General features: G+C 40.6%; 2 protein-coding genes and 2 long non-coding RNA genes across 4 annotated transcripts in view; 2 read left to right on the top strand and 2 right to left on the bottom strand.

Moving 5' to 3' along the window:
* Nucleotides 1-7,172, bottom strand: part of LOC132973775 (uncharacterized) — a 58,066-nt gene extending 50,894 nt beyond the window's left edge. The window contains exon 1 of the long non-coding RNA XR_009673074.1: nucleotides 7,051-7,172. This is a non-coding gene — a long non-coding RNA (uncharacterized LOC132973775). The remainder of the gene's footprint in view (nucleotides 1-7,050) is intronic.
* The window catches only part of LOC132973773 (uncharacterized), a 390,261-nt gene extending 382,557 nt beyond the window's left edge, over nucleotides 1-7,704 (top strand). The window contains exon 2 of the long non-coding RNA XR_009673072.1: nucleotides 7,032-7,704. This is a non-coding gene — a long non-coding RNA (uncharacterized LOC132973773). The remainder of the gene's footprint in view (nucleotides 1-7,031) is intronic.
* Nucleotides 881-7,704, top strand: tm2d2 (TM2 domain containing 2). The gene is made up of 4 exons (XM_061037366.1): nucleotides 881-1,258; nucleotides 2,566-2,653; nucleotides 2,723-2,838; nucleotides 4,159-7,704. Exons 1-4 carry the CDS (start codon nucleotides 993-995, stop codon nucleotides 4,370-4,372), a joined length of 684 nt encoding a protein of 227 aa, XP_060893349.1. The 5' UTR covers nucleotides 881-992; the 3' UTR covers nucleotides 4,373-7,704.
* A 439-nt stretch (nucleotides 7,705-8,143) lies between these two features.
* Nucleotides 8,144-27,067, bottom strand: htra4 (HtrA serine peptidase 4). Its single transcript, XM_061037368.1, has 9 exons — nucleotides 26,425-27,067; nucleotides 16,370-16,469; nucleotides 16,073-16,277; nucleotides 13,030-13,224; nucleotides 12,876-12,908; nucleotides 12,111-12,225; nucleotides 11,951-12,008; nucleotides 11,659-11,754; nucleotides 8,144-8,721 (listed from the first exon to the last, which is right to left on the bottom strand). Exons 1-9 carry the CDS (start codon nucleotides 26,849-26,851, stop codon nucleotides 8,556-8,558), a joined length of 1,395 nt encoding a protein of 464 aa, XP_060893351.1. The 5' UTR covers nucleotides 26,852-27,067; the 3' UTR covers nucleotides 8,144-8,555.
* Nucleotides 27,068-27,270: the final 203 nt, after the last annotated feature.

The raw sequence follows: 27,270 nt of genomic DNA, 5'->3' as shown, positions 1-27,270 counted from the left end.
TTGTTTGCAGAATTAGATGACTATAACATAATAGAAGCATATCATAAAGTTTATATTTTTTTCTAGAAATATTATATATTTGATTAAAAAAATATATATATATAATGTCAATTATTTCCAAGGCCATGCAGTCCCATCCCATCCACATGGATCCTTTCAAATAATTATTCTTAAATGGTTTGGCTTTTCAATATTGCTGTATTTCCTTAAACAGAATCTTTTCCTCCTTCTTCAGACACTTTTCAAACTCTCTTCTTTTGGTCTGAAAGTCTGCTACAATTGATCAACTCTCAGGCAACATTCAACATATTTTATGTAGAAATATCGTGATAACTAATTTAAACCAGTGTATGGTTGCAAAGGTTAAATGGTTCATGATTTACCCTTTTTGAATTTGTTCACTACATTAATGTTCTTTATAGTTGTTTCATGGAGCAAATCACTTTGATATAAACAAAACCATACAAGGATGTAGGAAGAAATACACACAGCTATTTACATGAAGAACTTTATGTCATTCTGTGTCTGCACACATATAACACGCACATAGGCCTACAATAAACATATGCACACACTGACATGCAGAAAAAGAATTGTAGAATTGTAGAAAAAAAGCATCTCATAATAATTAGTACGCTAACAGGACTCAAGCTGAGAAGCAAATCATAATCTTATAAAAAAAAAAAAAAAAAATCGTAACCGTCCTCCTTGCTGTATTGGTATCAGTATGTTGTGTTTTCAAGTAAAACGTTACACCAACGTTACAATATGTTTTTTTCACAGGATAATCGCAGAGCCAAGACATATCAAATAAAAGTAATGGGAGGCACCCTATGGCTTGCCGTACTTTCAATATTTTGCATTCCACTGCGCCCTTTGATGACGTCATACACGCGACCAAAACATATCCTTTGCGTCGTTTAGGTGCCAAGCTGATTGTTCGTCATGTATGGTTGTTCTTTGTGGCTACACGTCGTAATTTCACACTGACAATGATTTCAGTGAGTTATATTCTGTTGTGTGGACAGTTCTTACTCCTGCTGACGGTGATTCTGTTGCAATGTCTGGACGGAATTCACTCTCAAAACTCAACGACCACAGAAACGCCCGCTGCGTCTCCCGGTCCGGGGGCGACGTCGGTCCCGTTCAGCGAGCAGACGACAGACTCGGTGAAAAATGAAATACCGGTAGAAAGTACGAACTATACAGAGACGTACGAGTACAAACCACCATCACCAGTGGTCCTCTGCAGCTATCTGTGAGTATCATATGATGTTTTCATGCTAATGCTAACTATTCACAGCTGCTGTTGGCAGACTGGTGTTACGGTTAAAAGAGTGACCGTGTTAACTGGTGACTTTCAGCCAACTACGTATGTGGACCATAGACTGGAAAAGCGCATCACCTTTGTGGGTTACGACCACAGTCTATGGTTACAACATCTTTTGTAACTACGACAACCAAAAAACGCATCCGGCTGAAAGTCGTCAGACAACACGGTCACTCTTTTCACCGTAACCCCCGTGTTATGTCGAGAAATGCGATAATGGCATGCACCTCGTTCAAGTATTTGAAAACGATATAAATATTTTTTCTGGGTGCAGATCTGTGATGACTAAGTATGTGAAGTTTATACTTACTAATTTGAGTTGTCATTATTATTCTGTAGAAGACTCATTTTCATTATTTTTTTATTTAACCTTTATTTATCCAGGAAAGTCCCATTGAGATTAAAAACCTCTTTTTGAAGGGAGTCCTTGCCCAGAGGCAGCAAAAGTTACACAGTTACACTCACAACATACAGACAGCAATTAAAATTATAAAAAAAACAATTAGCAATTAAAATTATAAAAAACAGTTACAAATAAATTACAATTATAAAAAACAGTTACACGTAAAGGAGGTCGTCGTGGATTTAAAAGCATTCAAAGAAATCAGTTCAGTTAGCCTGCGTATACATGACCTGCAAAAAGTGTTTGACTGTGAAATGTCTGTAGAGGAACTGTAAGGGTGGATGCAAAATTCGGCAGTGTTGTAGAAATTGTGTCTGCCTTATTTTGCATTGACCTGCGAGGTGCATGCAATTTTTGGCAGGGATGCATTTCTTGACATAACACCTGCAAAGGAAACTGCTCTTAGAACCATTGTCATGCTCCCTTCTACATCAATAATGCCGTCCACAAACCAGTGCTGTTTCCAAAAGTTCATTTAACATTATTCTCAACCCCCTTAATAAAACAGGATTCAAGTTTTAGCTCTATCCGTATTTGAACGGGACAAATGCTGTCCTGGAACATACTTTTTCTATGTCTGGAACGTAATCAGCACATCGGATGTAAGGAGAATTCATTGTATGGTTTTGATATAAACGAGGCAGGAAAACAAACTCAACTTGGATTGCTTTTCTGAAAATATGCATGAAGTTAAAAGCTGTCAGATATCATAAAAGACAATTGGAAAAAATGAGATCTGAATGTTCCTGTTGTGTGTGTTTTGGTCATTTTCCAACAGTAGCTTACTAACTGTCCTTACTCTGCCTTTTTAAACCTTCTCTGCACGATGAAGACCAGAGGAGTTCATCTACTGCCAAGACCCAGTAGATCATGCAGGCAACAGCAGTGCCTATCTGGAGATGGGCCACGGTTGTGTTTGGGTAAGTTTTGTTCAGTTAAGATGTTTGTTAATCACTCTCTCAGTCATTAACTCGTTTTTTTATGTTCAGTGGGGAGGCCAGACTCAAAAAGAGGTGAACCACACACCAGTGATCTGCACTGCTCTGGATGATATAGAGTGTGCTGGACCCAGAGAATTCCTCAGAGGAAACGTACCGTGCATCAAGTAAGAAACATCCTGCTGGAAACGTATCTACATGTGAAATTACTGTTACACCAAACTTCCAGTCACACAGTACTTAGGGCGCACTCACACTGGGCTCAGTCGTCCTGTACTGTGCTGGGGCTCGATTGTGCATTCCCCCGCTGGCCTGCACTCTCGCTGCTCCAGGACTAACCGGGCCTGAGCATTGTTACTTCTTGTGGCCTACACAATGTCTAACACACGGCATGGTTCTATGTGATCATGACGTGTGCTTAGTTTACAAGACAGACGCAATCAATAGGTGCTGATGTTTGCATTTTGCTGAAAGCAACACCTAGGAGCTTTGTAGAAATGCAGGCACCACTTACAATCATACAAGAGCCAAATTCCCTAAATGTACTTAGTAACTGGGACATGTTGATCATCAGCCTTGTATCTTAATTCTTATTCCATCTCTGCAAACACATAAAACACTGTCCATAACGTGTTATAAGAGATGATACCAAGAAGAAACAACTCAAAGGGCTCATCCTGTAAACAGACGTGTGTTGGTTGAAATGCAGGCTAATTTGTTGGAGACTGAAGCAAAGATTGAATACATTATGTGGCTATGCATGTTTGTAGACGTACAAAAAACACCCATTCATAGATTATCTGCGGGGCACTGGTGGCCTAGTGGTTAGTTCACCCGTCCCATGAATAGAGGCATAGAGGCTGTGGTCCTCGAAGTAGGCGGGTCTGACCTTTGGCTCCTTTTCCTGCATGTCGTTCCTCTGTCTCTCTCTCTCCCTCCCTGATTTCCAATCCTATCCACTTTGCTATTTCTAAACTAAAGATCTGATCCAGTACCTTCAGACAGAAATGTGTAGTAACAGCATCATACCACTAGAGGGCAATATTCACAAATGAATAGAATCTCATCTTTCCTTTTTTTAAATGGCATATTTCCACAATCTATGAATTCATCAGCACACAGAGGAACTCTCTCTAGATCAGAGACGTGCAGCTGATGGACACAATCAGAGCCGTTCATTAACAAAGAGAGACTGCTGAAAGGCCTTTAATGATCTGTCTCTGCACACACATGTTGTACAGAACAGGTTTGGCTTTTAGGTTGTCCACTCCTTCTATACGTAGCACTGGAGTTGATCTTCACACAAGTTTAATAAAGTCTTGTAGATTAATGACAGCATATCGAACACTAGATATCTTCAGGACATCAACATATTTCATTTGACTCTTAATGTTCATGATTTATCTTTTTTTCTGCACATTTTGTTTACATTTATTTCCAGCTGACATTAAACCTTACCGTCCTCTTCCACTGTTTGTTCTGTACAGATATACCGGGCATTATTTCATCACCACGCTGCTGTATTCCTTCTTCCTCGGTTGTTTCGGCGTCGATCGTTTCTGCCTGGGCCACACCGGCACTGCCGTTGGGAAGCTGTTAACCCTTGGAGGCCTGGGAATCTGGTGGTTTGTGGACTTGATCCTGCTCATCACCGGTGGTCTGATGCCCAGCGATTACAGCAACTGGTGCACCTACTACTGAGACCGGCAGCAGAGTGAGACCAACAGCAGAGTGAGACAGACAGCGGAGTGGGACCGAAGGCTTCCCATTCTGAAATCATCTGTTAGATATCAAGAACTCCAGGGACGTGGTCTCAGCCTGCCATGATTCTGAATCCTTGTGCTGGTCCGCCCCATGGGGGATTTTTAGCTCGGCTGTGCAAAGTGGAGTCCAGGAACTTCCTGAGGACTCGTACAAGGTTCCATTCTAATTGTATTCACTTTAAATATCCTACTTTGAGATTGCATAACAAAGACCGTACTTGCAGTTTTCAGAAAAAGGTGGTAATGGCATTTTATAGGTAAGGTTACTTTAGAACCAAACGTTCGGTTACATTGACCCGTGCCAAGAACAAAAGCATACATTGTTGCCAAAAGGCCGGGCTTAGTGCACATGAAATTCAGGGTGATGTACGTCTGATCACCCATCTTGAATTCCTTGGTTGGTACCAACGTTCGGCCCAAATGGTCTGTTAATGTTAGGTCTTTATAGACCCTGTCTCAAACCTCAAAAATGGCATCTATAAGAGCCCCCCAAATCATCTCCAACACGTTTTATATTAAGGATTAAAAAATCTGGATGATGAAGTCACAACAGCCAATGGCAGACAGCTCAGCTAATGTTAGCTTGTATACTGCTGGAGACTGAAAGCTGAAAGTCAACATCTCACCGCTGGTTCTGACTGAAAAAACAAAAACCTTTTGAATTGTTTAACTTACTTAAAAGCATACCTACAGCCAGATGCACCAACTGATTTACTTGAGATATACATACGATTGATTATTTTTCGGCTAATGGTCTGAAGATGGTCTAAATAGCAGTCTAGTCCTTGTTGCTTGCTTTTACACCACAAACGAAACACAGCAAAATTTCTGGAACTACTGATTCAGAGCAGAGGTTTTTAATTGGACAGATGAAGTCACCTGTTGAACAAACTCTGACTTCTTTTCATCGTCAAAACATGAGAGAAAATGTCGGCATTGTGGGACTTGTACGCATCTATAGTTATCAGTTAATTCTATTTAAGCTCTTTGTGATAAAGGATAGAAGCATACTGCTCAGAAAGATGCAACCTGAATAAATCTCATTCAGTAAGCTTCATGTGACATCACAGAGAAAGTCACCTCGCTGTTTGTCCATACTTCAGCTCTCACAAGCAGACCCAAAACCGAGAGGCAACAGTGTGTTTTTTTCAGTTTTTCCTGCTTTTCCTGTTTTGTCCAAATGAAGTGAACAACAATGGGGCTCTGGTGGTGTAGTGGTAGGTCCGTACTGTGGTCCTCCAGGAGTGGCCAGGGTTCAAAACAGACCTATGGCTCCTATTCCCACATGTCATTACCCACTCTCTCTCTCTCTCCCCAATGTATCACTGTCCACTGTCCTACCTCTACAATAAAGACACAAAAAGCCCAAAAAACATTTAAAAAGAAAGAATTGAACAACAGGAGTGAAAGTCACCAAAAGTCCTCCAAAACGTTCTGAAAGTAAAACATGAATCCTGTCAGGGTGTGCTGCCCCAGTTTGAGAAGAAGTTCTCTGATCCTGGGAAGTTTGTGGATTTATAAATGTCTGGTATAAAAATCTGAGGAAATACTCAAGACTACCGACATGAGGAATATACATTTATAAAGATACGCTGGGCATTGTCTGGGCTGGACAAAAATACACTTCCTGTTTCCCTTTTAATCCACATTACCGTGTCTACAGTGTCTGTGGCCTTATTTATGTTTGCCTCTCACTCTGTAGTGATGCACTGTGCAGGTGACAGCCACCTTCCATTTAAACTCTGAGAAGTGATCTTAGAAATATCCTGCAGTTTATTAAGGGCAACCTCCTACACGTGCTCATGATCTGAGCTTTCCTTCTTCAGATGACCCTTTAGCAGAGTTCTCCTCTATCGGAGGCATTCAGATCTTTCTGCTGCTTTAGTGTGTTTCAGCATTTCTCTGAGTGATTAACAACACAGCCTCAAGCAGAGAGGAAGATACAACCTGAGATGGACAGTGTTCACACAAGTCGTCAGGCTGTGATTTATTGTTTTTTAAGTTTTGACTTGAATGTCAGGAACTCCTCGAGTGCTGTACAGGAGCAGTCAGGTGTCGAGTCTGACCTGAATGTCTCAAACGAAAACAAATCTTGATCTTCATTGACCTTCTCGAGGCACGGCTCTCTTGAGAATTAAAATCTTAATTCTTTACTAAATTTTTTGTCTTTGCCTGAGCTGAAGGTTTATAAGCTCATTCACAGGTAGAGCAGGTTTCATTGTCGAAGGACCCATAAGAGATCATCAAAAGTTAAAGAAGACGTTATCATTTTTAGCAGGCGATATATTTTCAGCTTGCGGAACATCTTAAAGGTCACTCATTCTCCTCCTTTTCATCAAGTTTAAATAAGTCTCAGAGCTCCTCAAAGCATGTGTGTGAAGTTTCTTGTTCTAAATCCACTCTGATCCTGTATTTGATCATGTCTATAAACCCCTCTATTTCAGCCCTGCTCAGAACAGGCTGTTTCTGTGTCTGTACCTTTAAATATGTAAATGAGCTGTGTCTGACCACACCCCCTCTCTGGAAAGGCTTGGTGGCTCTGGCTTTCTCGCTCCATGTCCTCTTGTTTACGGGGAGAAGGCAGAACAAACACCTAGCTGTGGGAGTGTCACCCACCTGAGGGAGGGGTTACTGCCCTTTGTGATGTCATGAAGGGAAAATCTCCAAACGGCCTGTTTGAGCACACATTTTCTGAAAAGTGGAGCAGGAAAAAGATGAGGAGGATGGACTTTTCTCATCATTGGGGGGTGTGTAGACGGACTAGAGACACATATTAGTGTTAGAGAAACATGGTGAAGTGTATTTTAAATAACATGACCTTTAAATTGTTGAAAACATTCAGACGTGACATCAAATACTGCAGCTTTAATTCACTAGTGGAAATTCATATCACAGTTGTCAACATATGTTCAGAGAGTTTTTCAAACATGAAACCTTTCCTTTTATTTGATGGAATTTTTTGTTCCATTCCATGTTAAGGTCTAAACCAAGCAGAATCGCCCCCAATCTGTAAAAAGTCTGTGAGTTCATTTGACCTTGTAAAATATTGTATATTGTATTTATCTTAAGCTTAAGAAGCTTTGCTTGGTAAGTGTTTCATTTTTTACATGAACTGTTTCATCCACGTCTCTTTATTTATTTGCCTTTTTTTGTGATGAAAAAAAGTTTCTGGTTTCTTTGTAATGTTGATCTGATCTTTTCTTGCAATCGTTACTCGCTCGATTCTCATGAAATAAAAGAACTCAGATAAAAACACTGATTGTAGATCTATCTTGTTGTCTTTGACTTATTAAGTGAATACCTGCACTATGATGTGTCGTTGCTGAGAGCTGGCGACAGATCATCTCTACTTCGGTGTTTTTCCCCTTCTTGTTTTTGTGGCGCTCCCTCTAGAGGAATCCTCCAGTAACACTCGTGCAAAGGCCGACTCAGCTGGTTGTCTCCGCATACACGTGGATCAAAAGCGGCTATATTTGAGCTCTTACTCAACACTTGAAGATATTGACTGAGTTCACCGGACTATATGGATAGCTCCCTTCAGGTGTCCGGTGCTGAAGTTAGAGCTTCACTTTAGAGATGATTACAGCAGTTTCAGGTGTCGTTGTGGCTCAGAGGATAAAGTATAGTAGGCTGTCCACTTGTTGGGAGATTGGGCAGCTGTAGCTCAGACTGTCTGGCCTGAGGCTGTGAACTCGGCTGTTTATTTATTTATTTGGTGTGTGCACCTGTTTCGTAACACTCAGTTCCTTCATTTGCATCAAATAGTTTCACAAAATGAGCTGTATGGGTATTTAAAGGATAACGGCATGTCATGTCATGTTACTGTACTATTTTGAAAACTGGGACTTTTTTTACAACCCCGGCTCGTTTTCTCAGTCAGCTGGAATGTGATGTGTCCTGTTCATACCTGCCAAGGGTGTACAGATTGGTGTCTTGATATATATATATAATTTTTTTATCCCTGTTGATTATTTATGTAAAAATAGAAATTGGCCTCAACTCTTTTATCCTGAGGAACTCCCAAAAACGTGGTTACATCTAGACCAACAGATGCAGCACGCATCAATAAAAAGCTGAACAGTACTTCAAAACACATTTTTCTTTAATGTCCGTCTGTGGCATCAGTCCATCTCTTCAGGAACGATAGTTAGCGTAATGTCCTCGTCCTTTCGCCTCACCAGCACTGAGATCGCCGTGCTGCCGTGGATGGCTTCGCTCACTTCCTGTGTGGTGTGGATGATCCGCCCATTGATGCCGATGATGACGTCACGCTCCATCATGCCAGCACTGTCGAGAGAGGACACACATCAACATACAGCACCGGATTCTAAAACTTCTTTCTTGTTCAGACTAAAAAAGCCAAAGTTTTCTGTATTTGTTTGAAGAAAATGTTATGTCAGTAGAAATAGCAAGTTTTTCCATATATCTTTAATTCTAACTGTTTTAGCTATTACTGTTAGTTCTCAATACAAAATGTTATTACGCAGCAGGTTTATGAGTTGACCAACACATCAAATATGACGCTGTAGGGACTTTGGTTTTCCTCTTCTATAAAGGAAAACATTCTCATTGTAGTGTCGGACTCTGTTACCTAGTCCACCACTTCTGCATGCAGTGGGGTCCAGGGGGAAAATTGTTACTAAAACTGTTTTAGGGTTCATGTGGAAAGTGCCTTACAGAGAGCAAACAGTTCAATCTCCATGGTTTCAGGGTTTAGTGGGTTCCAACTCCAAAATTAGCAAATTTCTGTGTCTGCTCTTCATTATCTGACCAGAAAATCAGATATAATGACTGATTGATTGAACAAATCAGAAGATTATAACCATTTAGGTTGCCGGGGACTATACAGCTGGAAATTAGCCACAGAAGTTTAAGATGCTGCGTTTAATGTATAGTTAACTAAAGGGGACAATAAACAAATATATGTTAAGTATACATTCCCCTGACGTTAGCATCCTCTTGAGGATAAATACCAAGCCTATGTGAAGGAACCGGCTTAGAAAGACACTGTATTACAAGTGAGCAGAACATGTCTCCTGAATCTTTTTTTGTGGTACAGCTAATGGGGATCCTAACAAATAAACAAATCTACAAAGTTCAAACAGAAAGCACTCTTGATCATTCAAAGAACACACAAAAACATCAATATTATCTCTTCTTCTTTTCCTAACTTATTCAAACCAAGAAAATACTCCATAGTGTATAGAAAACCCTTTAAACCAAACCCCCCTCAGCTGGGTAGATTCCCCCCCCCCCCTCAGGAAAACACACTTGACCTTTAGACAAGCTTGTTCCTGTCTCAGGTTCTTTCCCCCATCAAGAGACACATACACACTGGGAGTGGTGGGGTCATGGCTTTATAAAGCACTGCACTGCTTGACATTTACATCGGAGGTATTTACTCTAGCCGATGGTCTTATGTACACTGATCCTGACAGTACACCAGAGACCTCGCACTGGTGTCAGATACCAGGACAAGTGTAGCACACCACTCAGCATTGTCGAGGTAAAATTGTCACATCGTGCTGTATTACTTTTTATGAAAGACTACAACTGATTGCTGCTTAAAGCTTCAGGCTTCAGTGTCATTGAAGGAGGCGTGGAACTATGAAAAATACAGTCAGAGAGAGAGAGAGAGAGAGATCCTTTCTTTACCAAGAGAAAGATGTCAAAGCTTCGCCTGTGGAAAGAACAAGTATAATGAGCAGCAGGATCACAGTTCAATCTGTAGCCTTGAGAACTGCAGGGATTTTAATGCCATTTGACAGAATACATTTTATAAAACCTAGAGCCTAAACAAGCTCTAACTGAAAATCATACTGATGAGCTCCTGGTATTGCTCTCCAAAAAACAACAACTTGCTTGCTGGTTTATTTGGAAATGTGCATAATTTTGTGTGTGTGTGTGTGGGGGGGGGGGGGGGGACGACGACACAGATTTAATCTCAAGAACAAGCATTATGTCGTCCGCCATTGGTTACTGAAGGGGGATATTGAAGCCCAGCAATGGCAGTCTCTGTATTGAAGATGGATTCTCAAACAAACTATGGGTACATCCCATGTCTCTTAAATTGTTTCCCACACTCCCGTTCTGTCCTTTTAGTCTTAGTCCCTCCCAGCAGAGACGGCTGGAAAGACACAAGGGGTGCATTCAAAAAGTCCCCAAAAAGTCCCCCCAAAGTCCTTTACAATCCACTTTTTCTTGACTTCAATGAAAAATGTAACAGGGTCAATGAAATGTGTATAACAGGATAGGAATAGAGAACCATGGACTGCACTTAAAGGTGGATGTTACAGGTGTCACGTGGGTCTGTAGTGTAATTTACTGAAAATCGACTACAAGGATCTCATCTATCACCCGATGATTTCTTACTGTGTTGGTTAAAACAGCTTAAGGAACATAAACCCCTTGGTGATTGATACCTATGACTGTGATTACTGACTGATTTGTAAGATAGAGAGCTAGAGAGATGAATAGAGGTGAGGTCTCTGACGTTACTGCTGTCACTACATCGTTGAAGTCCGTTCATCTTGGGTCAAAGTAATCGCCACAGTAAGTCTGACCTTTGTCTTCACGTCATCATTTTACTTTACTTTTGTGTGAATTGTGTCATAATAAGCCATCAGTTATTAATAGTGGTGAAAACAGTGTCTATCTCATATGAAATATATCTGACTGTATCTGTCGAGTGTTTCGCTGTTATTAAAGTCTAAAGTCTGCAGCTTCAAACATTAGGAAAAGTTTAGTCAGGTGACCAGTGGAATGTCAATCAATTTTACATCCATCTTGTAGTACTGGTTACATGACCTGTGACTCTAATGAAGACTAAGACGTGTTATATCAGCTAAATTGTACGACGCAGTATTAGGGCCATGTTTATGAAAAAAATAGAACTAAATTTGCAAGATCAAAGTAAAAATATGTACGAGATTAAAGTGGTAAATTGATGAGAATTTCGATTTTAATCTTTAATCTTGCAAATGTACAACTTTAATCTCATAAATTCTTGACTTTCATCTTCTAAATTAACGAGATTAATGTAATACAATTGTAACGTTATTCTTTATTCTTGTAAATTACTAGAATTAAGCTTGTAATTTTATTACATTATTATCATGAATTTACAACATTAATCTAATAAATGTATGACTTTCTTTTCTTACGACATTATTCACGTACATTTACGACTTTAATCACAAAATCTAAAGAATAAATTCCCCTTACCTGGAGGCAGCTGTTCCAGGTATAACCTCGTAAATGTAAACCCCTGAGCTCACATCTGGAAAGTCTCTCTCACGCTCCTTCAGATCCTGGATCAAACTGGTGAGAGGGAGAAAATGTTGTTTTACTGTATATGATTCATATACACCTCCATGTCCTGTGTTTGATTAACAACGATGGGAAATGATTATAAGATATAGTGGATTTTATCAGAGTGATTTTTAATGAGGTGTTTTATCTGGAATGAAAATTAATTTGTGTCTCATGGAAAACATTTCCTCTCATGTGTACTTACGATGGTGAAAGCTGCAGCATTCGGACACCGATGTATTTCTTCTTCTGATCTGTATTCCCTTAAAGGCAAATGAAGGAATAATTTACTTTTTTTTAAAATGTATAAATATAATGATGTACTCATTACTGGACAACGTCCTGTTTCAGCCACACCGACTCACCGCTGACTTTTCTGTTGTAGGATTCAGCGAGGAACTGTCGCACTCTGTCTGCAGGGATGGCAAACGAGATTCCTGCTGCCACTTTCAGAGTATTGATGCCTATTACATCTCCGTCCTGTTCAACCAATAAATGGAAACAGAGCTGTTAGAGATCTGTCTTTAAATTATTTTATGACTTATACGTAGAGCAGCCTCTTTTTATCTCCAATACACAAACATAGGTCATAGTCCAATACATGTCTTTTTTTTTTTTTTTTACAAAAAGGCCTGGGATATTGTAGACCATTATTTGTCATTTCACAGTGATAGATGATTCAAGAAATGGACTGTCGGTATGGCAAAAATTCTCCTTTAGTAAAGAACTGCGGTGACATTAGACCTCACTCATTAGTATCTTCTTAAGATTTGTCTTGAATCTTGAATCTCCGTCAGATTCACCAACGTGTTCTTTAATAACTGAATTGTGTGCAGCTGTGTTCTTATCTCTTAGTGTTAAAAAGTTGAAAGCTTGTGCATGTTGTTCACAATTAGCATAGGTAACCGCCCACGAAGAACAAATTTGTTCCTAAGAACGGTTGGTGAATGAGGCCAGGTAATCTTTAAAATGAGCGAGTAGTGTGGATGTTAATGAATATAGAACCATGAAAAGATAAATAAGACTAGAGTGATCGCCTGCAAAGCATATATCAAAACTAATGTGCAAATGAAATGTTGTTATTATGCTCTTTTCATACTTTGAAATGATGGCATTAAAAATCATCTTACCAAGTTTACAAGCGGTCCACCAGAGTTGCCGTACTGTGAAAAAACAGAGCAACAGAAATATGTTCATACCTTTAGAGACCTATCCAGGTAGATTAAATGTAATACAAAACAAATGACATGATTGTGTAGTTATCATGACTGTGGCCTCACTGACATTAATGATTGCGTCTGTTTGTATGTAATCCATGTCCGAGTCCTTGAAGCCCAGCTCCAGGCCATTGCGCTGGACAGAGCTGATGATGCCAGTGGTGACGGTGTTCTGCAGGGAGAACGGGCTCCCCACGGTCACAACAAACTCACCGGGGCGCAGGTCTGAGGACTGGCCCAAACGGAGCACAGGCAGGGGACTCTGCATGAGGGCACAGCAGATACAGATATGGATAACAATCATGGAATGGAACAGGAACACACACTCTGTGAAATAAAGTCATCATTTAATTATTTGGAACTTTTTTGTTCAGTTTCAATGCATGTCCTGAAGAGCTTTAAGGCCCAGCATCAAAATACATTGCATTTACTTTATATTTTAAGAATATTTTGTGGTGGATGTTAAAGGACCAATCTGTAAGATATCTACTGAGTGAAATGATAAAGTGATCTTTATATATATGATATATGATCAGACATTAAAGAAACATGCTATGTTGAAGTGCTGTCTTCTCTGACAACAATGCAGCAGCCAGTATGTCCTCCTTCTAACTTTAGATTCTGCTCCTGAATGCTCTGGATTTGTTTGGACCAGAGAAGGGAGGCGGTTTTAAGGCACCAACACATATGTTTTGGACGCCCCTCAGTTTTCCAGATATGAGAGCAGTTATCAGGTCAAACCAACAGGTGTTGCAGTGATGGAAGCAGCAAGAGAAGTGGTTCAGATAGAAGTGATTGTACCCGACCTAAAAAGCCTCTGCATGTTTCTAATAAGATCAAACTAGGATCAATATTGGAGATGCTTTTTGAAAAATGGAGAGAGGTTAGAACACAGAAAGGTTTACAGACCGATGCAGAGCTGGATAAACACTGAAGCTTCAGAGTCCACCACATGGCAACCTGTGTGAGCATCGACTCTAGAGAGGAGGGGGGGGGGGGAGACATCTCTGTCTTGGATTTGGACTGCAGTACCCATTTTAAACACTAGGTGTCAGGGTTACATATCCCTCCTATAAAGCAACAGTGGCACAGAGTGGTTGGATTAAGTCACTTGACTATACAGTGGGGGTTTGGGGTATCAAAAGAGTTGCCCAGATTGTGCAATGCTTAACAGACAATATGTTAAGTCAATGATAACGGCTGTTACTAATGACCTGGATTCTCTCCAATCACAAACAAATACGGCTAAATTTCTGTTTTCTGAAAGGTTTTGTTGCAATAAATGTTTTTTTCATGAAATGTTTTTACAGTTGACCTTCAGGGCCACCGCACTTTCTTTTCTAACACTGGATATGACTGGTGGAAATGGGCGTTTAATTCTTCAAGCACTAATCTATGTAATTACTATATTTAGATTTTAACAGGGTATTTGTTGTGCATGAATGAAATTTCCATAAGCTTTAGCACGTCTTCACCTGCCCCCTTTAAGTGTAGGGTGTCAACATTTACCTTAATTTATAGCCCCATCTCTGAGGGCATGAAGCCTTATATGCCTTTTAGGCAAGCTTAAGAGGAATGTTCCCCAAAGAGATAAAGCATGGTTAAGCTGTCACCACTCCTTGGTTGTTAGAAGACCAACTCCTTCACCTATCAATCAATATGTGATTCTGAAAGTTTGACACCTTGAGACACTGAAGAAAAAATCAGTTCTAAAAATGTTGACCCCGTGCTTCATGCTAAGTGGGCTCTGACTGAAGAGGAGTCCCTCCTACCATACAAAGCAGGTGGTTGTGTAAGAGCATGTCTAAGGAGCAGAATGTTTTATTCAGAACAGCACTCCCAAGTATTCAACACAAGAGAGCAGAGGCTTTGAATTTTTACAAGGCATAACCAAATACCACCCTAGAGGAAGTCAGATGAAAGATTGACCACATTAAAGGAAGAATGTGCACATTTTTGATCCAGTAGATGTCGCCCCTGAGCACCAGCATGAAACCAAAACAAACTGCACACCTCCAACCCACCTCCCAATCAAGTTCACCAGAGGAGTTTAGCACAAAGGCGGATAAAACTGTCCTTTGCTCAAGCTGCAAGGCAGTGGTCGCATTGTTCTGTTAACAGGCTAATGTTAGCGCTCTTTAGTTAGCTCGTAGCTTCACATTGAATTTAAATTGACACAGAATAACCATGATCCAAAAATGCTTGTGTGACATTCAAATAAGCAGTGAGTATGTCATTCTACTTTTCTCTAGTCCTTGATTAAAAACACTTTTATACACAAGGGGAGGAGCTGGCCGTCCCATCCATGTAAACATGATGTTAACACAGCTAAGACAACAACACAGCCAGCGGGACTTTTCACTCATTGTAGGCAGTCAATGTCTGCTACATTTATGTATTTCGCACATTCTTCCTTGAAGGAGGACATATCATCCCCCTTCTCCACCTTTTCAAACAGTCCCCTGTGGTCTAAATGAAACATCTGTGCTGTGCTTTGGTCAAAATATAACATGAATCAAGCACCAGAGGAGGTTTGTGACCCTGTATAAACCAGCTCTCTCAAAATGCTCCGTTTTGGTGTGTGTCTCTTTAAATGCAATGAGCCCCCCCTGAGTTTTCCCTGTAGACATCACTCCTCGCTAGTGAGAATAAAAATGGCGGACCTGAGCAAAAGTTTTGCTCTAGACTAGGGGTGGAGTCCATGAGTGGAGATACCAGTGGAGAGGAGGGGATTTTTTAAAATCAGAATCCCACTGATGTCACAAGGAGAGCAAATTTGAAGCGGAGCATTTTTCTCTGTGTTGTAAGACTTATGCAATCCACATATAAAGGACTGGATGGGTTTATTTCACATTTTGTGGGTCAGTAGACACTCAGGTTACCCAAATATATGTTCAGAAACACTGTAAAAGTTGATTTTTCACAATATGTTCCCTTAAATGAAAAAGGTTACATTTTGGCAGGAAAATAACTTGTTGTCTATGGACTATCTACCCAGAGGATGTGCAGGATTGACACTCTTTGATGTCAGCCATGGACAACAAAGAAAACAGAACACAGAGTTTAGTTGAAGACCCTATGGTAGCTCAGAGGGAAGAAAAGCCACTCACCTCTGGTTCAATTTTGATGAGTGCAATGTCTATTTTCTGGTCCATGTCCTTGACCGTAGCGTCGTACTGCAAACCACTTTTCAGCTCTACCTTTACACGCTGCTTGTTCGAGAGTACGTGAGCGTTTGTGACGATCCAGCCGTCCTCTGACACTATAAACCCAGAGCCACTCGACACAGAGACCTCCTCACTGGAGAATGGAACCCTGGAAAAAGACAGAAAAACTGTTATGTAGCAGCAAAAAAAAAAGGAGTGATATAGGTGAGACTTTTGATGTTTTGCTTGAGTTAATTTTACCTCTGGAAGAGCTCCAGATGCACCACAGCTGGAACAATCTTATCCACCACATCTGCAATAAAGTTGAATTTGTAGCGCATACTTCCTGGATGTTGCATTCCTATAGGGACACAGGATCATAGACGACAGGTTAGGTCAATCAGTTTCTGATAAATTTGAATAAAAAGGAGACGACATACTTTATTATTCCCCGGGGGGATGCAGTTGTTATGCCTTGTTTTGGACAATGCTACGCACACAGTCTACAATTTTACTACACATCTACAATTCATTTAGCAGACGCTTTTATCCAAAGTGTTGTACATCAGAGAGTAAGTGCAACACAAGCAAGGATCTAGAGGAGGAGGAAACAACGTCAGGAAGTGTAAATGACCAGCTTTAAGTCCGATAGGAATTGCACAAAAGCAAGCACAACATCAACCTGTTATTGAAAGTATTAATCAGCATCTAAACCATCCTAAAATCGCCATTATCAAACAAAACCATCGTCATCGTCACTATCCTAATAATCCAACAACATCATTAAGTGTGTATGTATTCATGAAAGAGCTGGGTCTTCAGTTTTTTCTGAAAGGTGAAAAATTGAATACTGCCTTATTGTATGGATATTTGTTTACATTTAGTCGGGGGCTTGATGATCACATTCTTGAAGTCACCAAGTTTCCCATGGTGAGTCCACACCTATGCAGACTCACAGAAAGTGTGTGATTTTCCGTTGGGAAGTTGAGCCCTCACACACTTAATGGTTTCACAATGGGACGGCACTAAGAACTTGCACAGCTTTATGAAACTTCGCTTCGAGCACATGAGCAGAGCTGCAAGGTCTGCCTCTAGCGGAGATTGTAGTATCCCCAAACGTGGCTCCGCTTTTGCCCAGTCTGCTTTTTCTTTTAAAGCCGTTGCAAAACTTCCACACCGTCTCCCATGAAGTCAAAGGATTGATTGTAGGGAACCAGTCTTGACAGCATCAAGTTGTCATCTCAGCAACTTTTTAAAACTCAGTGAAAACTTTTAAAATAATATTTTAAAATCTGTATATTGTTCTGTATTCTTCTTCTCTCTTATGTGTGTGTGTGTGTGTGCGTGTGTGCGAGACTGGTTGATCTGTATTTTACTGTTGCCATCATCTGCCCAGGGACAACAGACATAAATTAGCTAGTTAGCTAAATCTGGTTCAAAGCATCTTTTCTCTTCTGAGACTAATGTTATTTTGTACAATGTCCACAATTGAAATAAACTAATAAACTAAACTAAACCTGCCAAGAACACGCCGCGAGTGGTGGATTTTTGAATTCAGCCATAGGCCAGGATTCCACCACATGCACAAACAGGAACTAATGGATGGCCAACAGGTTACCCCGTGCACAGCCTAAACGTTCTCAGGTGCGCACGGTTGCAGGAACATACCTTAAAAAATAAATCCAAACTCTGTGGCACACTGAAATAAGTGAGCACTAATGGATATTCACTCATGGAGAGATGTCAGAGCGAGGGGTTGCACATGAAAGAGCGCCTGAGCGGGTTTGGTGCCTGGCACAAGGGCTCAGGAAGGGAGCTGGCACCTCCCAGTAACTTTAAAGTTTAGATTTAAAAAAAAAATTGTAAAGCCATCAATGGATGCCAGTATAAAGAAACTGATCAGTCTGCTGGATCAGACTGAAATATCTCAACAATTGAGGCAATCCGTCATCCAGACCATCTTTGGTGCATTCCCTTTCACAACCTTACAGCTTCCTTATCACATTTGGGATCTGCATGCTGTTTGAGTTCACACGGGAGGTTCTGCAGATTTTCTGCAGATAGTGTTTCTTCCATTAAACCGTCAAGCTGAAAACCCTATAATGCTTAATCATGTTGTATTCTTTAAAAATGCTTGCAAACTTTGATTTTCTTGTTCCCTGTTTCTCACTCTCCCCAACATCTTATACACTGTGTCTCTTTTATCCTCTATGCATTAAACCCTCTTTAGCCTCCTGTTCTTTCAAACTGTCTGGCTTTATCATGCACGAGTACTGAAGTGGACAGCTTCTGTAATGTCACCTATGGGATAGTCATCTGCTATTTGAAAGCCTAAACTTTGGCATTTTCAGAGTAGATATCTTTTTTTAAAGTTAGAGTTTTTAGACCAGAGGATGGATATGCACAACCTCTTTTTCTCTGTATGAGGGGGAGTTATCAACCTTTGGTAGCCAAGCCCTTACATAAACACTGCTTTGTTTTCTTTTTACCCTTGATGGAAAAATATTTGAGAAAATAAACTTCATGCTATTTGGAAAACAGCTTTAAGCTAACTATTAATGACATATACTTCACATAAACCCACAGACTTCAGCCACTTTTGTGAGATCTCAAGAAATGAACATGTTTTCATGTTTCATGGAAAACCAGCGTTGTTATCCCGAGATAAAAACATAATTAGATTAGATTAGAAAACGTTATTAATCCCCAGCGCGGAAACTCATTTGCCACCTGGTCAATGAATTCACACAACAAACAATATGGACATTACAATCAGAGAAATAATAACAAACACCATTTAAATCATTTGAAGCCATGAGTCAGAGCCACAGCTAAAAATGTTCATTAAAATATCTGACTGCTGCTGGAACAAATGACCTTCTGAGTCATTCAGAAGAACACTGCGGCATCACTAGTCGCTCACTGAGGCATCACTAGTCGCTCACTGAGGCATCACTAGTCGCTAACTGAAGGAGCTTCGGAGTCCATTAAAAACACTGAACAAAGGATTGTTTTCAAAGATCAATACAGGTTTTAGTTTGGTCCTCATTCTCTTATCAAAGGTGACTTCAAGTAAGGCTGGGGTAATGCTGATCACAGAGCCAGCCTTTTTGATCAGCTTATTGATCCTTTTTTTTAATCATCCACACAGATGCAGAGCCACATGAATAACATCTGCTTCGTGTGCAATCAGATCGTCTCAGTAAAGCACTTTCTTCCTCACAGTCCTTCCTACTGCCTCCTCACATCTTAAGTTTGATCACATTAAAGTTTACATATTATTCTCCTTTTTAAACCAGTTTAAATAAGTCACAGAGCTCCCCAAAACATGTCTGTGACGTATCTTGCCAAATATTTACTCTTATCCTGTATTTGATCATGTCTATAAACCCCTCTATTTCAGCCCTGCTCAGAACAGGCTGTTTCTGTGCCTGTACCTTTAAATGCAAATGAGCTGTGTCTGACCACGCCCCCTCTCTGGAAGGGGATGTGGCTCAGTCTCTCTTGCTCCATGTCCTATTGTTTACGGTGAGAAGGCAGACTCAGAGGGCAGAACAAACACCTAGCTGTGGGAGTGTCACCCACCTGGGGGAGGGGTTACTGCCCTTTGTGATGTCATGAAGGGAAAATCTCCAGACTGCCTGTTTGAGCACACATTTTCTGAAAAGTGCAGCAGGTAAAAGAAGGAGAGGATGGACTTTTCTCATCATTGGTGGGTTTGTAGACAGACTAGGGACACATATTAGTGTTAGAAAAACATGGTGAAGTGTATTTTGTATATGTGACCTTTAAGTGTCCATGCAGATCAAGGTAAAGCAGTTCCACACAGATCAAATAATTGTTTTAATTCTCTGGTCGAATAAGAAATAAAAATAATAAATTTTCCTCCTTTTATGTTCACTCAGAAGCTTGGAGGTGCTTTGGTAAGGACACTACAGAAACGTATGAAATAGAGAGACTATTTGCCATTTATTTTTTATCATATGAGTAAATGACACGCTGCATTTTCAGAGCACATTACTCAATGTGCCTCATTAGTGGTAAATCATTCTGCTGAGAATTTCTGTTGAGTATGTTTTGATATCTGACATCATGGAGAAAGTGAATGCACACTCAAACTATGTCATTAAAAAACTGATTTATCTGCCCCACTCTGCTGGTTTTACACAACTGAGTATACTTCAAAAGAGTTGAATGTCTAAGGGGCTAAAATTGGAAATGGAAGGTCGAACCTCAACGTTTTGAAGCTTGTAACGGTTTGTGTTGTGCTGAAAATACAACCCTCTGTGGACACTCCCCTACTCCCTGATCAAAGACACAAGCCCTCTGCAGGATCATGCACATTCTGACTCATGCTGCTTGAGACTGAGTCGCACAGATTAACTTGTCTCTGCAGAAACAGCCTTATCAGCTCATGACAGTCTGTTTAGTGCCAAGATCTACTATGGCAGAACACCAACTATTTTACCTGTCAACAAGCTTTAAAATCACAACAACAGTATGGCAGATACATCCTGCAGGCTTCCATGTCATCTCGTAAAATAACAGAGTTCATAATTGACATACGATCTACCCTACTATAGACTCTCCATCTAACCTGCTATATAGTCTGCATCTAACCTGCTATAGAGTCTCCATCTAACCTGCTATAGAGTCTACATATAACCTACTATAGAGTCTACATCTAGCCTGCTATAGAGTCTCCATCTAACCTGCTATAGAGTCTCCATCTAACCTGCTATAGAGTCTCCATCTAACCTGCTATAGAGTCTCAATCTAACCTGCTATAGAGTCTCCATCTAACCTTCTATAGAGTCTCAGCACAAAAGTGAATAAAATAGAAACTATACACAGACAGTTCCCTGAATTGGTGGATGCTCTCTCTCTCTCTCTCTCTCTCTCTCTCTCTCTCTCTTTCTCTCTCTCTCTCTCTCTCTCCCCTGCTTACATACAGAGACATGTTTTGCATCAAGAAGGCTGCTGGGTATGCCAACATATTTGCATTGTGTGTTTCCAGATCATTACTGAGAGGCAGTGGAAGGTGTTGAAATGTGCTGACAGGCTGTTGCAAGTCACAGGGCCACTCTGTCCTCATTTACCTTATTTAAACTTTGATACGATACACGAGTATAGGCTTTCATCATCTGTAAACTTGAACCCTTTTCACACATACGAAAATCTCCTGAAAAACTCCAGAGATTTGGCTACCCGGAGGTTCTTTAGGCTATGTGTGAACGCAAACAGCCGCATTTTTCGCGCAGACTTTACCCAGAGTTTATCCGGCCAGACCCCTAGTATTTTGTCCGCAGAATATCCTAATAAAAAGTTGAGACGATGTGTAAAATGTAAATAAAAACATAATGTGAGGATTTTCAGAAAATTGAAACCTTGTGTTTAATGGAAAGTAGCACAAAGACAACATGTCTAACTGAGAAATCAGTTTTACAGTTCTTGCTTAATGTAAAATGTTGGCTGTTCTACGGGTCAGAGTCTCCTTTGTCTCATTTCACGCTTCATGTCTTCCAAACATTTTCAATGGGTGACAAGTCAGGACTGCAGGTTGGCCAGTTTATCACCAGTACGCCTTTACTTCAGAGCCATGCTTTTGTAATGCGTGCATGATGTGGTTTGTCATTGTCTTGCTGAAATAAGTAATGCCTTCACTGAAAAAGAAGTTGTTTATTTGGCAGAATATGTTGATCCAAAACCTGAATAAATGGTTCAGTATTAACTTGCACCTTCACAAATGTGCAGGCTACCCATGTCATAAGAGTTGTAGTACTCGAAAACCAAGACCACTTCTTATAGGTCTCGGTCTCGTCTCTGAATCTAAAGCATTTTTACTCAGTCTTGTCTCGGTCTCAGACTGTAGTTTGATTTTTTTCCCCCACTTATGGTTGCAACCTTCCCGGTGTTACTGTCCAAGTGAGTGACCTGTATGCTGCACACAAGATAAGGATTTTTTATTGATATTAATGGTCTTTCTCTTGACTCGGTCTTGTCCTGCCATGGTATTGGTCTCAATCCCTAAATGTTGTGGTCTTGTCTTGGTCTCTGAGCACTCTGGGTTAGTGTGGTCCTGACTTCAAAACTACATGTCATATATGCAAACTCCATGCATACCATCACAGATGCTTGCTTTTGAACTGTGCACTGATAACAAGCAACCTCTTCAGCCCAGAGGACGGGGCGTTCAGGGTTTCCAAACAAAGAGTTACATTTTGGCTTGTCAGACATCAGGACATTTTTCCAGTTTTCTTCAGTGCATTTTCCTTTCTGCATGGTAGTCAGTGCAGCAACTAACTGTATTCATACACATAGCCCCTCTGTTTACTCGGCAAACAGTAAACCAGCAGGTGTTGCAGTGATGGAAGCGGGTAAGAGAAGTGGTTCAGATAGAAGTGATTGTACCCGACCTAAAAAGCCTCTGCATGTTTCTAATAAGCTCCACGAGCAGAAACGTGCTCAAACTAGGATCAATATTGGAGATGCTTTTGAAAAATGGAGAGAGGTTAGAACACAGAAAGGTTTACAGACGAATGCAGAGCTGGATAAACACTGAAGCTTCAGTGTCCATGACATGGCAACCTGCGTGGGCATTGACTCTAGAAAGTAGGGGTCAGGGGGAAACAGCTCTCTCTATGATGTTTTGAATTTGGACTGCATTACCCATTTTTAACACTGGGTGTCAGAGTTATATACTGCTCCTTTAAAGATGCCTTTACATATAGAAAATATTATTAAATAAATAGAAGGTGATAAGAAACTAAACCAAAATATATAAACTCAGCAGTCATTTTTCAGTTTTTCAAGCTGCCGCTGCTTGCCATACTGTGACAAGGACCAGTCGACTTCAAATGTGAAAGGGATTATCCTGACACAAATCGTGATGCTCAATGACCACAATAGACACAACATGTTTATTAGGACAAAAAGGCTTTTTTTAATTTTGTGGTTTTCATGATCAGCTCAACCACAACGCGACACAGAAACATTATTTGATAATGTACCTTTTTTTTTACTACCTTGGCTTTCTCTTTTTGATTTAGGTCATATATTGACCAAATATAATCTCAGAGTTCTCCTTCAGTAACATGACTACCATGAGTGGTAACTAGGCACAACACTCAAAACTCATTCTATATAGGCTATAAACTTCACACTATGCAAAAGCCAGTGGACTTACTAGCACTGATAGGTAGGAGGATACTGAGGAAAGAGCCGAATGCCTTTTATTTTTGATGAATAGATTCAGGGAAGAAAAACAATTCACTGGTTGCCGAAAGCTTAGGAAAGCAAAGCAGCAATTATCGAAAACTACTACCATCTTGGCAATGAAATGAGGCCTGGTTGCCATTTGTTGTCCTGTTTGAGTAAAATCTTACCTTAGATACATACCATTTCTGTTCTGACAAGTTATCAGTCTGATATTTATGACTCTAACAAGACAAGAAAAACGGTTTGTTAGTATCAGGGAAAAACGTGATCTAATGGAATTTGACCACATGCCATGATTGAACAAAGGATGCTAAAAACTTGGAAAGGTATCAACAAACCTCACCAAGTTCCTGAGAAAAGACTTGTTAACACAAGTAGACAGCTGGCAGCAAAGAAACCTACGCTGCCAGCAGCTATACCTCCAAAGCTATTGCAAACGATCCCTGGTGTCCATCACTCAACAGTACCAAGCATCTAGAAGAGAAGAACTCAGAAGAAACTCACTTATGTGTAAATGTTTAGAAATGTGTAAGGGTTACTTCCTGCTTCATAGTGTTTCCAAGTCAACCTTGTGTCAACGTCCAAAAACAAAACACTATACATTTCTACCAATGTCAGAGAAAATACTTCTTGTTCTTGACAAGGTCCAGCAAGAGGACCTGGTACTGGCTGACAGGAGCCTTACCAGGATTTCTAGGCCTGTTAAAAAGATTTCACATTGGACCCCAAAAGTTATGACAAGTCTTCGTCTTCCCTGCAGCAAACTTCCCCTCTAACAGATGACAGGATAATGAAACTTTTGAAACAGCAACAAAAACATTTTAACGCAACTAGGAGTCTGTTTTATCCCTAAATGTGTCATGAAGTGGGACGGTAAAGGACAACTTGGCCTAGTGTGAGTGCGCACTTAGAAACACTCTAGTTTAATACATGTTGTCTTCAGTTGGGAAGAGGGCGTATTCTGTCAGGAAGATTTACATCTTACACCTGTAAGGTTTTTCAATACCGGCTTGTAAAGAAGAGAGATGAATGATGCATTTTCTCGACTCTGAGGATGAGAAGAGACTGCACATGAAAATTGATTAAACAAGATGGAAAAATTAAGAGGCTATGTCTGCACAGAAGCATGGCGCTGCTGAGAAGTAATCACCATTTTGGAGAATCTGTGGCTGTTTCTGCATAACACTGGGGGCATCACAAACAATATCAAGCTCTCAGGGAAGATTCTTTTTAAGGGTTAACTTTAGATCTTCAGCAATTTGATCCTGAGTCAGCCCCTTACCTCCCTCAGGTAACATACACAGGAAAGGGTTTCTTTTCTTCTGCTCTTCATGTCTTAACTTTTTACTATTAAGTCTGTGAGTCTGGAAGAAGAAGACGGAATATGATCAGTATCAATATCTTTGTTTTTACCAGAGGACTTTTAGGATTCATACCTGAATCAGGACTTTACCAGGGACCAGCGTTGTAAAGATTTATGCAAACTCTGTATTTAAAGCAAGAGTCTGAAACGCTGAGAAATACAGCTAAAACTTTGTGAACAACATGAATTTCTTATTGTTTGTTTTCATAAACTAAAAAGATGACCTATGTTTGAATGATGAAAAGATGAAATAGCACAATGAAGACAGATAAAGTTACAACCCAAAGTGTTGCATTCAAATGTTTTTTAAATAATGAATAAAAGCTAAATGTCCGACTGTAAGTTATATGATTTTATAACCAAACATGAACACACAGGCCTATTGGAAGTTCTCCTTTTATCAAATTAAATACATGTATGAGACATAAGAATAAATAAAGGGCATGACACAAACACTGAGTATGTGAGGAGTTTTCAGAAACAGCTTCAAACAGACTCAGAATCATAAGATCTGCTGGGACAGAGAAGGCTGTACCAGAGCGAAGGACTCATTGGTTGTGCTATTATTCTTTCATTTTTATCATTCATGCAATTAGGCTTCATATAGAATGAGTTAGATCGCATTATAGGCCTACGTAGTTGGTCAACTCCTAGTAGTTTGTTACTCTCTGAAAACAGTCTGTTTCTTAATCCATGTACTGTTCTTATAATCATTATTACGGAGCCCCTGAAATCCCAAAAGGTGGGCAGAAGCAGTGGTGTAATGCAGGGTATACCCACTTATTTTTCAGTCTCCATAGATAGAAAGAAAGATAAATATACTTTATTCACCCCCTGGGTGAAATTCAGGAGTGTCCCATAGCTCACAAGTTAGAAAAATAGAACAAACAGTGAAAAAACAAAACAAAAAAAGTCTCTATATTCCTTAATGCTTCTTATAATGGCATGAATCCCCAGGGTGTTAGGGAGAGAAACAAGAAAAAGGCAGACAGTGACGTTCAACCCACAGCTCCAGTCATGAGCTGCTACCATTGGCCTGTGTGTTAAAAAGCCTAATGGCTGCTGGGACAAAGGATCTCCTGAACCTCTCAGTCCTGCAGGGCAGTGAAATTAGGCTTCCACTGCAGCTACTTCTCTGACCTGCCATGATGTTATGAAGAGGATGACTACCATTGTCCAATATATTCTGTCTTTTCTTTTCCTCAGTGAGTCCTTCCACCTGCCTAAAACTGAGTCAGCCTTTTTTATCAGCTTGTCAAGCCACCTATTGTTCTTTTCAGTCCTGTTACCCACTTCTACATCTCCTCTGATTTACACCATTTTTGATTGACAATATTTAGTATGCAGCAATTTTTTTCTCTGATGGTGAAGGGATGACTCTCCCTACTCTGTCTCTGATTGGCACACAAACACAGTACACACAAACTAAATATGTAGCAGTAGTCTTACATGACACTGTTTATAACAGAGGCTGTTTATCCTTTGCTGGATGGGACACTTAAAAAAAACAAAAAACATTTTGGGTAAAAATGAACTCACTTTTTTAGGCACTACTAAACCACTAGGCACAAGATACTTCTTTTTACTTGTTGGGACTTCAGGGCCTCCGTACATTATTGCTAATAACACTACTACTATTGTTTAATTATATATTTTGGATGTCATTATATTAATACAAAGTTTGCTTAAGAAATGAAAAGACAGAAGTAATGACAAACGAGGTGATGGCACTTGCCTGAATCACACGCTCCCCTCTGGATCAGAATGACCGTGCTGGTCTCACCCAGCTCTGCTCTCTTGTTCTCGGCTCTCAGGCGACACATGCTGGGATAAGTCCTGCCGTCACTGCCGCACACCGGGCCGGAGGTGGCGCACACGCAGGTGCCGTGGAGGCCACCGCGCTTCCCCGGGACGGAGTCACACCTCAGCCCCTCTCCACAGGACAGGTCCCCGCCGCTCCGCGTCCCGCACACATCTCCCTCCCCGGCCGCGCACACCACACAGCAGCCGCACGCGTCTCTCACCTGTCCGTAGTGACAGGCCTGCGGAGCGGCGGGGCACTGAGAGGCATCGCACACCTGCAGGCAGGTCTGTCTTTTCCTCAGCAGACCGGCGTGGACCGCGGAGGTGAGCAGGGTGAAGACAGTCACAAACTTCATCATGACAGGAAATCAATTCACAGCAGGGCTCTCTCTCTCTCGTTTCAGTCTCTGAGGGGAAACTAGGATGTCTTGATGCCGCTGTGTATTCTGATAAAGTTCCTCCAGGTATCCTCCACTTAACTCAAATAATCTCACCATGCAGTTTTTATAGCCTGTATGTCTGGCTCAGAGCCAGCAGGCTTATTTATCTTCTAGTAGCTGCATGTTGGTCCTGCGTCCCCCCTCCATACTGCTCTGTGATGTGTTTTGTAGCCTCTATGGAATGTACTCACAGACTTCACAGACACCACATTATGTGATGATAACTGGTTTTCTCTTAAGTCTGTGGTTAAGAACTGGTTTTAAGCTGTAAACACTGTGGTGAGCTTCAGGTTAATAGGTGACATTAGTAACTTGAGACATTATTCATTTTCTGCAGA

This window comes from Labrus mixtus, chromosome 5, assembly GCF_963584025.1.
Source record: "Labrus mixtus chromosome 5, fLabMix1.1, whole genome shotgun sequence".
NCBI classification, from domain to species: Eukaryota; Metazoa; Chordata; class Actinopteri; order Labriformes; family Labridae; genus Labrus; species Labrus mixtus.
The sequence above is the reverse complement of the archived record's forward strand: the minus strand, read 5'-3'. Positions and strand labels throughout refer to the sequence as shown.

Bases quoted from the DNA above. Each gene is read 5' to 3' on its own strand.
- htra4 (XM_061037368.1), bottom strand. From the start codon at position 26,851: ATGATGAAGTTTGTGACTGTCTTCACCCTGCTCACCTCCGCGGTCCAC. The intron at 12,909-13,029 runs GTCAGTGAGGCC...GTTTTTTCACAG, and splicing joins AAACAGACGCAATCATTAAT to TACGGCAACTCTGGTGGACC. The intron at 12,226-12,875 runs GTAAGATGATTT...TTGGTTGAACAG, and splicing joins GTGGACCGCTTGTAAACTTG to GACGGAGATGTAATAGGCAT.
- tm2d2 (XM_061037366.1), top strand. From the start codon at position 993: ATGATTTCAGTGAGTTATATTCTGTTGTGTGGACAGTTCTTACTCCTG. The intron at 1,259-2,565 runs GTGAGTATCATA...TGCACGATGAAG, and splicing joins GTGGTCCTCTGCAGCTATCT to ACCAGAGGAGTTCATCTACT. The intron at 2,654-2,722 runs GTAAGTTTTGTT...TTTTATGTTCAG, and splicing joins TGGGCCACGGTTGTGTTTGG to TGGGGAGGCCAGACTCAAAA.